This window comes from Scleropages formosus, chromosome 23, assembly GCF_900964775.1.
Source record: "Scleropages formosus chromosome 23, fSclFor1.1, whole genome shotgun sequence".
In the NCBI taxonomy this organism is placed as follows: domain Eukaryota; kingdom Metazoa; phylum Chordata; class Actinopteri; order Osteoglossiformes; family Osteoglossidae; genus Scleropages; species Scleropages formosus.
In genome coordinates, this window is record NC_041828.1 from 3432328 (window position 1) to 3446645 (window position 14318).

Consider the following 14318-nt stretch of genomic DNA (forward strand, 5'->3'; position numbering starts at 1 on the left):
TCCGGGGTGGGAGACGAAACCTGGGCGGTCTGAACACACCTTGCTCTACCGAGGTCTGTCCTGTTGGAGATCAGGGATGGTGATGGATCTCTCCACATCTGTCAGTGGGACTTCCATGTGCTTCACCTGCTTGGAGTTTCCAGCTCACCGGACCTTCGCCAAATTGACACCCCACCCTGGTCGCAGGGACAAGTAGGATAAGGCTGGAAGGCAGCTCAAAGTCAAGTCAAAGTCAACTTCATTGTCATTCCATCTCTAGGTGAGTTACACATACAAGAGAACGAAACAAGATACAAGAAAATGAAATTCTGTTTCTCTTTGGACCTCCATACCACATAGAACATACAGTGTATGCAGTGTTTTTCAAACAGACGATTGCGAATGCAGGACAGTGCGGTACACGGGCCAGAGTCTGGTGGCAATATACACAATATATAATATACCGAGTCAATATACACAATGCTAAAAAAGATTTACATTTAATACAGATACAAAAAAGAAGGCTATGCAGGACATGTAATTTACACTGTAACTTGAGACAGTTAAACATTAAGCACTAGAGACCAGACTAGACACTAGAGACACTAGACAATAGCTATGGGAGCAGCAGTAAATTAAATAACTTTGAGTAGATTTGTTATTTGTTTAAAGTGACATGTTTCTTGGACAAAGAGGCATGTGCTTTGTTCGAGTGACTAGTGCAGACTTTTCTTTTGTATGCGGAAAAAAAGAGCGAACTCTATCAGGGGATGGGTGTGCGCCTGGTCCGGGGGTTCGTGCTGTTGACGATTCTCACAGCCTGACGGAAGAAGCTGTTGCACGGTCTGGAGGAGGCGGTGCGGATACTTTGGTATCTTCTTTCGGACGGCAGGATGACGAAGAGGCTGTGGGAGGGGTGGATGGGGTGAGACGCTGAGGGCTTTGCGGGTGCTTCGTATGTGGTACATATCCTGTATGAAGGGGAGAGGGGCACCGATGATCCTTCCTGCAATGTTCACTGTCTGTTGTAGGGACCTGCGATCAGAGACCTTGCATGTCTCATCCAGGGCAGTGATGCAGCTGGGGTTCAGTCAGCCAGTCTCAGGTGTATGCTGGCAGCAGTGACCCCGCATCCTCACCCACCCGAATGGCCCAGCTACACCCTGCGACAACAAGAACGCTGCCACGACAAGCACGTTGCCATAGCGACAGACGTACGCGCTGCAATAGCGACAAAAACGTGCGGCAAGAACAACTGACTCGGGGTGTTAACAGCAACCCGTTGCGAAAAAGACAAATGTTCAGCAGTAGCTGCTGTTGTATCACAGCTGTCAGTCACCCGCTTTGCTCTTGTTGTGCCCTTCTTGCTGACTGGTCAACGCTACCGTTAGAACATGGCACCAGCACCGTGGATGGGAATGGGTGTGGTAACGCTGTGAAGACAGACCATTCTTCTCAGGTCCAGGCCCTCATCGCAGACCTCTGGCACACATCTCTTCGCATGTCACACAGCTGCTATGTTCCCATCTGGAACGTGCGTGCGGGTGTCCCTGCATCATTAGCGTACCGCCGGTGTGCTCGGGTCTTCTCGATCACCCCAGAGAGGGTGTGGAGTGGTGCTTTGAGCCCTGCCAGTCCATTCTCCTAAGAGCAGGTCTCCATTACCAGCACAGTGCTCCAGCGCGCCGGGATTAGGGAGGACAGCCGACCTCCTGAGGACTGCAGTTTTTCTCGGCGAGCCCCGTGTCTGGTTCACCCCGGCTGCCTAATAGCTGTCCTGAGTGCCCGCCTGGAGTACTGCATTCACTAAAGCCCCTGTCTCCCCGAGCCCCAATCTCTACGTTCATGATACCGGGATTTTTTCCACACAAGATAATGGCTTCGGTGTGATCTGCTCAGCTGAGGCCAGGAGTAAATGGACTGCTGTTTATATCTTTGTTCTTCACTTTATTGTACCTTCTCATCATCTTCCGGGGCCAACCTAAAAGGGTGCTCGCTTGCCTTATTGTAGGAGGCCTCACAGAGGCAGGTCTCATCGAGCTGTCTGTTGACCTCGGTGGGGGTCTTGGATCAGACGTCCTAGAAGCTCAAAGTTATTCCTCCATTTGGCTGTAACTGCACGGAGACCTTGGTCTATTAGTGCTTCGGATCATTATTGGCCCCTCGGGTTCTCAGCTGTAGCCCCCCGCCCCTCTGTGTCCGCCAGGTGCCATCGGAGGACTGGGGAGGAGGCTATGCCGGAGGGAGCCAGGATGGCGAGGGCGAGATCCCGTGCCGCAGGATGCGCAGCGGCAGCTATATCAAGGCCATGGGGGACGACGACAGCGGCGAGTCGGAGCCGAGCCCCCGCGCCTCGCCCAAGACCGCCCTCATCGCCCAGAGAGAGGCCTTCCGGCGTTCCGTCAGCATGGATCACCGCTCCTCCGGCGCCAAGTAGGGCTCTGTCATCATCATCATCATCATCATCATCATCTTCACTGTCATCGCCGTCATCCGCTGAAACTAAAAAAAAAGCTTTTTTTCCATATAAGCACAGTGAATATTGTCAAAGGGCATGTTTTCATATCTGTATAATCAGAACATAGACGGGGTGAAAAAAGATGCAACCAGTACTTAAGTAATAACTGTTGAAAACTGACAATGGTACAAATTATTTGACTTTGGTAAATGAGCTCCTCGAGGGTTATTCCAGAAAGCAGTGAGCTCTACGTGCCAAATTAAGTGAACTTCAGCGGCGTCTCCTCTCGCTGACGTTTAGAACTTGACTGCAGCAACCGTTGTTTTTATCCCTTGTTGCAGGTACTCCTGTAAGGAATGCACGGACGCCTACACCGGCAGCAGAGCCATACCCAAGGGACACACCCGCTCCCGCAGCTACACTCGCTCCCTCACCAGCGCGCAGGTGAGCAGCACCCCGGTCCAGCCAGTCATGGACACTAGGGGGCGATCGGCGCTTCGTCGCACCGACCCTGAGAAGTGACACAATGCCGGCTGGTAACTGTCCGATTCAACACAGTACCACGTATGGTAAATTAACTCAGAAATCTAGTTTCACAAAGAGAGGGACAAATAGAAATAGATAGAAATCACATACACACACACACAGTCTGAGGCCGCTTGTCCCGAGCGGGGTCGCGGCGAGCCAGAGCCTAACCCGGCAACACAGGGTGTAAGGCTGGAGGGGGGAGGGGACACACCCAGGACAGGATGCCAGTAGTCGCAAGGCACCCCAAGCAGGACTCGAACCCCAGACCTGCCAGAGAGCAGGACTTGGCCAAGCCTGCTGCACCACCGCACCCCCCAAGAAATAGAAATCAGTAGAGTAAAACAAACACAGTCTCTGGGGGACCGAGGGTGCGTTGAACGCCTCCCCAGGGCCTGTGAAACATACATCCCTGTTTGGTCAAGACAAGAGCGATGTTGCTCACTTGGGCCTGAGATGTGAGAAAAGGCCAGATCTGCCACCCAGGAGCAGAAGGTGCAGTTGGCACGTGACCACAGTCTCTTTCTCTTCCAGCTGGGGGACGCACTGAGCCGGCAGTTTGAGTCCGTGTGCGAGTCCGTGTTCGGAGAAGTGGAGTCCCAGGCCGTCGAGGCACTGGACCTGCCGGGCTGCTTCCGAACCCGCAGCCACAGCTACGTCCGTGCCATCCAGGCCGGCTGCTCGCAGGATGACGACTGTCTGTCGGTCTTCTCCATGTCCAGTCCCAAGGGGGCACCAAAAGGGGGCATCGGTGAGTCTTGGCCTCCCTCCCGTTTTGTATCTCTCTCTCTCTCTCTCTCTCTCTCTCTCTCACTCTGACATTGTTTCCATTTCCCTCAATTTTGATCATCATTACAGTCACCATTATGCAAACAGCTTCTCATACCGGTCTGTTCAGTTTAATTAAATCTGATTCCACTTAAGCCTCAAAGGCTTCCCGAAGATGCACACGTGTCACTAGAGCAAATAAATAAGGAAAGATGGAGTTATAGTGGTGTTATAGTACTCAGTGAAACTTTGAGCACTTAAATTTTTTAAAGCCACGGTGGAGAAGCAGGCCAGAGAAAAGTGTTTCAGAAGACGACGCGGTGGGATGGGAGGAGCCCTCGTGTTTGAGGAGGGATGAAATGTGGACGTGAGCCCATCCCTGCTGCGGAATGCTTGTCCAAGTCCTACTGAGGCGCCTCGTTCACTGTGCCGAACGCCCCCCCAACCCCTCGCAGATGGTCCATGCCAAGGACTCATCTGTCCGCATTGCTCATCCATCCCATCGGCGACGAGAGGACGGGTTGTCTAGTGAGGAATAAAGGTCTGAAAGCCAGCGTGTCCTCGTCTCCTCTCGCGGAACTGGGAGGGGGGGCACGCTAATTTTATTTGCCTGTTATCGGTCTCTTTCTCATGCCTCGTATCAGTATGGTTATGAGTTCTGTCTCCTAGGGTCATACTTATGAAAAGCACAGGACAACTAACGTTGTTTCGAGCACGATGTGGACCTGGAGCCGAAGCACTGATAGGTTTTTTGTGTGTCTGCCTGGTTTGCTAATCTTGTGGGGAAATATTTGGAGAATATATCACATCGTCATAAACCATAAAAAAGTGATGCATTTTTCGGAAAGCTACCCTTTTAAAGTAGAAGTTAAAAAAATCTTATCGGTGTCGTGAGTAAGGGTGTCTGTGAAGTGACCGTGCGTGAGGAGACTCCCAGTGGTTTTATGTTTATTTATTTAATTTTTTTTTGAGTTGCCCAAACATAAGACCAGCCATGTACACAAAAACAGTATCTGCCTTTTGCCTCAAGTGCTGGCATTTAAAATAGGTCTCTGAATCCCAGGAAACCAAAATAAACTTTAAGAAACTTTAGAAATCCAGCACCTTGCGAGGCCCGAACCACCTCCTCCTCTCAGCACCCTCTTTAAGTCGTTCACTTGGCCGCACCTGGTGCTCATTTCTGTAAGATAACATCCCCACAGGTGCGACTGTCAATTGAGGGGGGCATGGCCTGGACTCCCACTCACGACATTAAAGTGGAAATCTCTATGGCGATAGGTAAACAAATATATGTGTGCGTCCCTCTTTCAGTGTTCCCGTACAGAAAGATGCCACCCCCTCTGCCTCCGCGCATCGCCAAACCCCTCATCGCAGTGACAGCACAGAGCAGCACCGAGTCCACTCAGGACTCGTACTTCTTAAGCACAGGTCAGCCCTCACCGCGGCCGAAACCCCACAGCAGCTCCCTGGATGGCCTGGAGGCAGGTAGCGGGCGCTCCTCTCGGACCGGTTATTATCCTGGGATGGGCGGTCCGCGAGCTAAGCCACACAGTGCCTCTACCGAGAGCCTGGACGGGAGTCGGGGGATCCTTGGGGTGCTCGGGGGCCCCGCTCCAGCAGCCAGGGCCAAGCACAGCAGCTCCGCTGACAGCCTCCTAGAAGTGTCAGGTCGGGGGCTCCGGGATGGAGTCGCGCCCGTGTTGGGGAAGTCCACATCCCTCCCTCAAAGCGGCGCTGGCCAGGGTGCGACTGGCCCAGGAAGCGAGGCAGAGGGCCGCAGGGGAAAATGGAGACCATCCATTGCTGTGCAGGTGAGCCGGACGACCGGTGGTCCTGGCCACATTGGACTGCCGCCCTTGGACTTTGGTCCAGCTCAATAACAGTCATGTGTCCATCCAAATGTCCCACAGGTAGACAGCTCGGAGACCATCTCAGACTCAGACACGGAAAGCAAGGCCTTGAGGGAGGTGCAGTCCATTGGAGTCCAGGTGGAGGAAGACAAAAGGTAAAAGAAACAAAAAAGAAAAAACCCGCTAAACCTCACACCCCAACTTGCTCACAGAAGGAAGGAGAGATCTAAGCAACGGTTTCAATCTCAGTCATGATGATCACATACCTAGTGGTAGGGAATAGCGATGTAACCTCCTGGGGGGTTCCGCCAATTGCTGGCAGTTCTTTCCTCTACCTGGAAAGAAAATGAAGGAGAACTCTGGGTCACCCTGTGTAGCATTTCAGGGTAGACATGAAAGGATCCTGAGCCAGTTGTTAATGGTAGAAAGTAGTAGGCGACTGAATCACCCCCACCCATCCCATCCATCCAGTTTATATGCCTTTTACAAGTGACTAATCAATGAACCCACTGAACCAGATGCGACTGGTTTTCCTTCCTGGGCTATTTTCCATGCGCCATCATTACTCTTTCTTCTATGTCTCCATATTGGTTTTCTCTCCGTCATTAACTATGGCGCCCTTCCGGCTGAGCTGGGCTGGGCTGGGCTCCTTAATTTCCCCACATTTGGACAGCAGTGAAACAAACCACACGTAAGGATCTTCGAGTCGGGCGATATCGCAGTTAGTCTATCCGGACAGGGTAAGGGAAGAATAATAGTTAAGAGGCAGCGTTGTCAAGTCTCCTGCGGTATCCGTTGTGGCACAGAGGGACCGAGCGTGTGAACCGCACTTACCTCGCCAGGCCACGGTTGGTGTTGTTTCCCACGCGAGTGCGTCTCCTTACATCACCCTCTGCAGGCGAGCTCGTTTCAAGCGCTCCAACAGCGTGACGGCAAGCGTCCAGGCGGACCTGGAGATGGAGGGCTTCCCCGGCCAGGGCGTGCCCACGCAGGACAAGGGCCTGCAGTTCGGCTGCTCCTTCCAGCGCCATTCTTCAGAGCCCGAATCCGCGGGACCCTATGGGGAGTACCGCACGGTGCACACGCAGGGCCAGTGGGCCTACCGCGAGGAACCCCAAGCCCCCGAGCCAGCGGGGCGTGTGACCTCGCCTCGACCCCCCAGCCGTGGAGGCTGGCACGAGGGGCCCCGCAGCCTGCCCGACTCCGGACGCGCCTCGCCCTGTCTCCGCGACGGCGAGTTCTTCCTGCGCTTGCTGCAGACCGAGGTGGAGCGCATGGAGGGATGGTGCCAAAACATGGAGAGGGAGGCTGAGGAGAACGACTTGCCGGAGCAGGGTGAGGACACGAGTGGGCGGGGCCGAGTGGCGCGCCTCCCCCCAGCTCTTTCATTTTTAATATTAGCCCTCAGATAACTTGTTACTCCAAAGCATGCACGTGATGTCATCTCACTTGGGGAACGTCTGTGCTTTTGGACTCAAGATGCTTCACTAGTGCCAGAGGCGAGCAGGAGAGCACCAGCTCATTACAGTGCGCTGTGTGAATAAGAGATCAGACCCAGGAGACCTGGGTTCGAGGCTGTTTAAATGAAACAGGACTTAGCAAGTTTCTTCTAGACCCATCATGCATCATCACAGAGAAGCTGAAACAGTGCCGCCCTTCCATTTCCACCCCCGGGGTAGTTTAGCGGTGCCACTACCTCTCTTACTCTCTTAACTCAAGGCTTGTTCCCGTCTCCGGCAGCTCTGGAGCTGATCCGCGGTGCCGTGGGCAGCGCCCAGTTGCTGATGTCCCAGAAGGTGCAGCAGTTCTTCCGCATGTGCCAGCAGAGTGTGGTGGGTGTCTCTCGAAGGTCACCTTTCGGTGGGTAGGGTCACTGCGTGGCAAGAGTCACGGTTGAACCCGCACAACTCGGGGGAACTCCAGATGTTCTGCTTTGGTTGATCTGAATGCTCTTGATCCTTTTCGGGCTTTATAACAGCCATGACTAGTATTTTCTGTAGCACGTGGTCTTTGAGACTCTGGCTGAAACACAAAGCAGTTAGCATGTAAAGATGTACTTTTGGAACTCCTGTCTGCTAGGTAGTCCACTGTGATCAAGACGATACTTGTGTAGAAACAATGTCCGTCCGACATTCACAGGATCCCACGGCGTACCCTCAGCCAACCTCACAGGACCTGGCAGGGTTCTGGGACCTGCTGCAGCTAGCCATAGAGGACGTGCGGGTTAAGTTCCAGGACCTGCAGCGGCTCAAGGACTCGGGCTGGAGGTTTCCTCCTGACAAGAAGGTGAGAGGGGTCCGGCCGGGCCAACCTGGAGCATACTGTCAGTCCTCCCGCGGAGCCAACATGGCCGTGCGTGCAGGAGTCACGCAGAGGCGGTGTCCTTGTGACGTCGCACGGTCTGGAAGACTTCATGGCAGCCAGAGCAGCTTCGCAACCAAAACTCAAAGCCAGAATGGCTGCCTGTAGAGGTGTTGCACTGGCGAACAGCCTGAGCGCTGGAAACTCTTCCAACCGCAATGACCTTTGCACCACAGCACATGTTCCAAGAGTGCCATCTGTACTAACTGCTGTTTCCTCTTCTGGCTGTCTGCTGACCTCCCCCTCGTACTGCTGTCCGTCTACCTTGTGTCGTTCTTCACACATCGATATTTCATCTTCTTTATTTCACGCCTCGCCATTCTGTACTCCTCTTTCACCTTGTCCTGCCCTCCTCTCGTTGCTCTTCTCTGTCAACACGGTCCCACATTGTCTTCTGCTCATCCAACACATGTGCCCGATCACATCACCCCTGCCTGTCGGCCTGGCCCGCCCCTTCCCAGGAGGAGAAGAAGCCTCCGGCGCTCTTACCAAAGAAGCCGAGCGTGAGCGGCGCCGCAGGGGAGGGCGCAGGCGGGGGTGGGACCGCCGGGATCCTGGTGATGACCCGCAATGGGCGCGCCATGCCCTTCCGGGAAAAGTCGCTGGAGCCGGGGGAGAGCCAGCGGCCGGAGACACGGGGGCGGCTACTCCAGGCCAAGCGAGCCGCCTCCTTCCGACAGAACTCGGCCACCGAGAGCGCAGACAGCATCGAGATCTACATACCTGAGGCGCAGACCCGGCTGTGAGCCGTAGCTCCGCCCCATGCCCCACCCACATCTGTTTTTTCCAAAGTCTCCAAGCCCCACCCACTTGCCCCACTTGACCATTAGCCCAGCTTGTTAGGCCTTGACATCCATGCTGCCCCGTCTGTTCCTTGGAGACACCACGAAGAGATAAAGAGATGCTCACATACGTACACCACCGCATCCATCTCAGTCAGGATCACAGAGGAAGGTATTGTGGAAATTCAAGGCAAAACAGGGTATTTCTCCTACTGGGCTTTGATCTAATAACGTACACACTATATTTTCAATATAAACATGATGTACTATAAAATCTCCCTATCGGAAAATACTAGCTGTACTCTCAGAACCTTGTATCTGAGTACGAGGTTGTTTGAGGATGAGGATGGGTAATATTTTCCGGTAATAATGCGGTGAGTGTACCTGCACTTGTTCAAAAGGAGGTAGAATATGTATAACATAAGTTACCGAAAACCTTGCGAGAGAAGAGCGACGTTTCGTATTATGTGGACTTACACTGAATTTGGGCTTCAGATTGTGCCCTAACTTGTTGTAACCAGGTCCCTTTCACTGTGAAACAAAAGTGCCCCCTGTAGGCCAAACCCTGACATGACAAGTACATGTCTCCCCTCAGACTTGGCTTACCTGGGAGTGTGTGACCGCCCTCTTGTTGACTAGCACAACACACACACACATTGTTGGCATTGTTTTAACATGGGGGGTGTTTTACCCTCTTTGTCGAGATAGGAGTTTAAAATCCACTGGGGTAGAAAACAAAGGTATTCCTAGGAAACAGTGAGACCCGTGCTGTTCATTTCAAGAGTGTGGAGCAACGTCTCCAGGTTTATTAGTAGCCAGTGAGGGTGTGTGTGAAGGTAACATGTTGGAGGAAGGGATGTTATTACAGAAATATAAGCAGCCTTGTCTCCCCATCCGGTGACTTGCGAGTTCCACTTCGATGAGCGAAAAGATTTCTCCATAAAGATGTTCCTCCTTGGCGCTTTCTCACTCTAAAGTTCTCTTTCAGAGCCTATGATTTATGTGTTGCAGGACTACTACTGGAACGCTGTAATGTTTAAAGTATTTATGATTCCGTCTGCAGAAAATTCCCCATTTTACCCCGGCCTTGTTCTTTAAAGCCAGGTGAAGCGATTCTATGCTTATCAGTGTTCATACAGTAATACATTTAGTTGTAATAATAACATAGGGCTGCTGCTATTTATTGAAATTGAAAAGAAAATATGAAATATATAGCCCATGCTTTCTAACATCACCATGGGTTGTATATTTATTTTGGGACTGTAATAAAAAAAAGATATTTTTAGATCCCACTACTACCACCAATACACTAGGCTCTTGTATGTTAACTTATCTTTTTTTTGAGGTGGAAGTGTGTGTTTTCCCCTCTGCAGTTCCACTTGTGGCCACAATATGTAAGAGCAGAATGAACTGCAATACAGGAGGTCCGGCTTTCCTCAAAATACCCCACTTACCTTAAAAAGAACACTGTCCTGTCCAAAAGATGAGGGCATTGTTTTACTAATCTGCAGCAGAATCTAACAGACGTGTACTATTTTATGGGAGATGTATATTTTTAAATGTGTAACGTTATCTACCTTTTTAGATCAGAATAGCATATTTAACTATATTGTGTATAGAGAAACGTGAAATATATGAATGAGAAACTGCATTAATAGATAATGTAATTCAATCGAAATAACAGATGGGATCTTTAACGACGGTACATCCCAGGGCCGTAGGGAGGAGCTTAAGTCAGTTTCTACAGGACGTGCGTTTCTAGTGTGCGGTTATCCAGGTTCACAGGGTTTGACTGTGCCAGTCACAGGTGCCAAGTGTCGCTCTTACTCTGTCTACCGCTCCCTTGCCCTCTCTGTCTCACCTGCTCTGGGGATGGCTGGTCACCTGGTCACCCCTTGACTTATTACCTGTAGCGATGCCGGGACACTCCGTTTTTATACTGAGCCAACAACACGTGCCTGAAAACAAAGATTTGTGTGGCTTATTTCATAGAATATAGAAAAATACTATGTTACCTTCAGATTAAAAGTGTATATAGATTTACGTATCATACTGAGTAATTTTTCAACAGAATGGACATTCTATTGTACAGAAACTTTACTGTTTTGAGAACTGACATATGAATACACACGCATACATGCTGCACCTTGGCAGTCTTGGATTTGCATTGAGATTTGTATATAGTCAACACTCATTCTCCTTTTAAGTCATGTTTAAACTCATTTTCTGCGGGATTACCGAAAGGAGACCGGGGACTTTTACACCAACATCATGTTTTTGCACTTGTTTCTCTTTTAATGCAAAGGGAGAATTTTTGTTGTCCGCTCCTGTATATAAGAGCCTGTCACAGCATTAAGGATGTTTGGTGTTTAACTTTCTTTGGTTCCTCACCAAGACAGAAATTTGGCTGACAAAAGAACAAATACCAGTGCCAAACACAGCTGTTTTTGCCTATACTTTTTTAAGAGAAGATTTTAAAGGAAAAAAGAGCTTTACTTAGAATGGCTGAGTTTTGCATCTGCCTTCTAATGTGGTAAACTGATCAATTTATGGATTGAGAGGGGTCCCTCAGGGGTCAGTCTAAGGATCAATAACAAACAAGCAAGGCAGTTCATCGTTGTAAATTTGGCCGATTTTCTTATTTACAAACAATATTCAGTACTGCTGAATCCCTCTTCCAAAGATTCTGCAGGTCTGTGCTTTCCTAGAAGAAATGTTTTCTATGTATGCAAAGGATTCATCCTTTTTACCACATACCTTTTCTCTCAAAATGCTCAGTAAGAACTCAAGCTGTAGTTTCTATAATAAGCACAATGACTTTTGGCACTACTGTTTGTACTTAAATGTGAAGAACTTTCCGTCACTGAAATCACCACCGCTGTCCAAGGACAACCTTACACTCCAAGGACTTAAGAGTAATACAAAGAAAGAGATCAGATCTAGAGAGAAAATGAGCTGTCTCGTTGATTCACCTGGAGCAACAGCTGTTCTGACTGGTCTCATGTATTTCACCAGGATTTTCACCTCCTCATTAATTCAGTAGATGACCTATGTTTGGGACAAAGGGGCATCTTTGGATTTAAAAAAAATATATATATAAAAAATTTAGACTACTTCAGAAACATCCAGCTTGCCTTTAATGCGGTCCTTATTAGAGAAATGTGCCCATTTCATACCCATGCTTTAAGAATTTATGACAGTCTCCATGGAGATGTAAATACTCAAGGTCAACAGTCTAATCAAGGGTCATCTGAGGACAGCGATAGTGCTGAATAATGTCCTTCCTGCTGCATGATGTAGCTTACCGAGGGGTACAGTCTCCGATGCTTGTTCACCTGGGACACTGAGCCATGAGCTTGCCGTCACTGCGGCCGACTTTTACATCCCATGGGGAGAGAGAAGCTTCTCTCCAATGCTGCTGAGGAGGTATCATTGCTAAGCCCCGCCCAAACACTACAGTACCTATTCATTCTGTAGACTTCAACATTGCCCTCCTAACACACGCTGACATCACACGCTGTACGCGTTGTCACCGTTAACAAACCCCCATTACAGGAAGAGACAGTGACACTTCCTCCCCTCTCCCATACCCTACGAGCAGTATCTCCCACATAAACACAAGTAGCACTGAGGACTCTAGTCGTGTGCCATCGACACACTGTGATGTTGACCTTTTGACTTAGTTCACACACCTGAAGCACCTGAGCACTGAGAATTACACGGGTCTTACATGACGAGTAATTACTGTGTAATTACATATACCTCTCCCGCTCAGTTTTATCATGTAAATATCTCTGTGGTTATGGAAGTTGCTGTTAATGCTAATTAATATTCTGTGTATTACTATAATTATTACTACCTTACTTATTACTATCACTGTCAGTATGAAGTGTTATTTCAATTACTATTAATCCAACTCTGTATTCAACAGCAAGTTTGTAATAGAACAAATATATAAGAAGATTAATTTTTATTGCTGCTACCAAGGGCAATGCTGGGACTGTGTTAATGGTCCTCTGTGCGATCGAGGCGGTTCTCCTGCGGACGGTTGCATCAGGAGGTCCGGACAAAGGGCTCAAACACTTGGAGGCGAAGATCTCACAGCATGAGCTAAACTTCCCATCACCTAAGGATTCTTGGACCATTTTAGAGCTTGTACATATGATGGAAAACAAGACATGGAATTATTAGCCGATTTTTCTTTTTGAGTACAAATGTTTTGTATGGACAAGTCGGTCATGTAGCAGAACACACCCTTCTATCTTCCTCTCGGTCTTTACCATCAGTTCTTGGAGACTCTGGGGTTGGCCGCACAACGAGCATCAGTGGAAGACTGATCCTTGCAGGGGGCTCCACTTCGTTTGCTCGATTTCTGATTGATGGAATCACATTTTTGATAGTTACCTGCTCGTCTTACGAGGTGCCCACTTAATGACACCAAGAGCTGAAAGTATCCCCCCCGCCCCCGTCGCTTTAACTGGTCTAACCCAGATCAATTGCTCCAGCCAATAGCAATAGTGACATCCTAGAAGATGAATCACCTGCCTTTCGTATCCAAGGTCTCACATTTCAAATAACGGTGGCTGTCCAGTGTGACGCAGTAGGAGCAATTTAATAGAGTAGCTGAAGTACTGTAGCGCAGCTGAGGTGTAACTCAATCACATCTATTGATCCTGTTTCAGTCTTTGTTTCCTCATCCAGGGGCGTGTACTGATCAATGTCTGCTGGCGCCAACACGGAGAGCTGGCACACTGTGATGTGGTTGACCTCACACAGAATGTAACACTGTTGCCATTGTAAACATTTTATATTACTATAAAGCTATTTTTAGCGAGGAAAGACCCGTGTCCGTTTGATTTCCTTCCTTCTCCTTGTTGGAGTATGTCTTACCTGCAGTGAAAGGCACCCTCCCTGCACCCTTTGGAGGTGGTCATTACAGGTACTGGGCTGCAGGTGGCACCCTAACTAAAGAACTACACTTGGGCACGTGCACATGTTGATGTCTGGGATTGAAAGAGCCCTGTAAGGAACGTGAGGGCGTCAGGTAGTGGGATGGAATGATGTCACATATTCACTGACGGTTCAGCCCAATGGCAACAACTCGGCCAGTTCACATCTGGACCTGTTTCCCAGGAGCAGCCTGGTCTCACATGGACAGGCTCATGTTCACCAGCTCTCACAGGAACAACACGCCTCATGTATCTGATCCACCACTCATGGGGTTTGGGGGTGGAAGTCAGAGCTCAACCAATAGAAAGACATGATGGCGGGGGAATTGGAGGGAAAGAACATCCAAATTAAAACGTGAGCTTCACACCAACTGTAAACAATTACCATAGAACAATTGGGGGGGAAAAAAAATGCAGTTTCTCAAAAAACACAAAAACAAGTTTATGCATTTCATAATTATAGGCACTCAGAAGACTGGATCCACTATTATGAAATTTTGTGGGGACATTTGTGGACAATATTCAAATTTACTGTACTTGTGAAAAGTACACACTTTTTTAGGGAAAACACGTTAACCGCAATTAAAAAAGTGTACCGTACTGCTGAAGAGCAGTAAAGGCCACTGATATTCATATTTGAAGCTCC

The 14318-nt window shown here is 49.4% G+C and overlaps 1 protein-coding gene across 1 annotated transcript in view; it reads left to right on the top strand.

Moving 5' to 3' along the window:
• dlgap3 (discs, large (Drosophila) homolog-associated protein 3) overlaps window positions 1–8860 on the top strand; it is a 35112-nt gene extending 26252 nt beyond the window's left edge. The window contains exons 3-11 of the mRNA XM_029248065.1: window positions 2186–2412; window positions 2779–2881; window positions 3497–3713; window positions 5042–5541; window positions 5641–5735; window positions 6479–6915; window positions 7321–7412; window positions 7720–7866; window positions 8403–8860. Of these exons, the coding sequence (XP_029103898.1) occupies window positions 2186–2412; window positions 2779–2881; window positions 3497–3713; window positions 5042–5541; window positions 5641–5735; window positions 6479–6915; window positions 7321–7412; window positions 7720–7866; window positions 8403–8687 (2103 nt within the window). The 3' untranslated portion in view covers window positions 8688–8860. The remainder of the gene's footprint in view (window positions 1–2185; window positions 2413–2778; window positions 2882–3496; window positions 3714–5041; window positions 5542–5640; window positions 5736–6478; window positions 6916–7320; window positions 7413–7719; window positions 7867–8402) is intronic.
• The last annotated feature ends 5458 nt before the right edge of the window (window positions 8861–14318 follow it).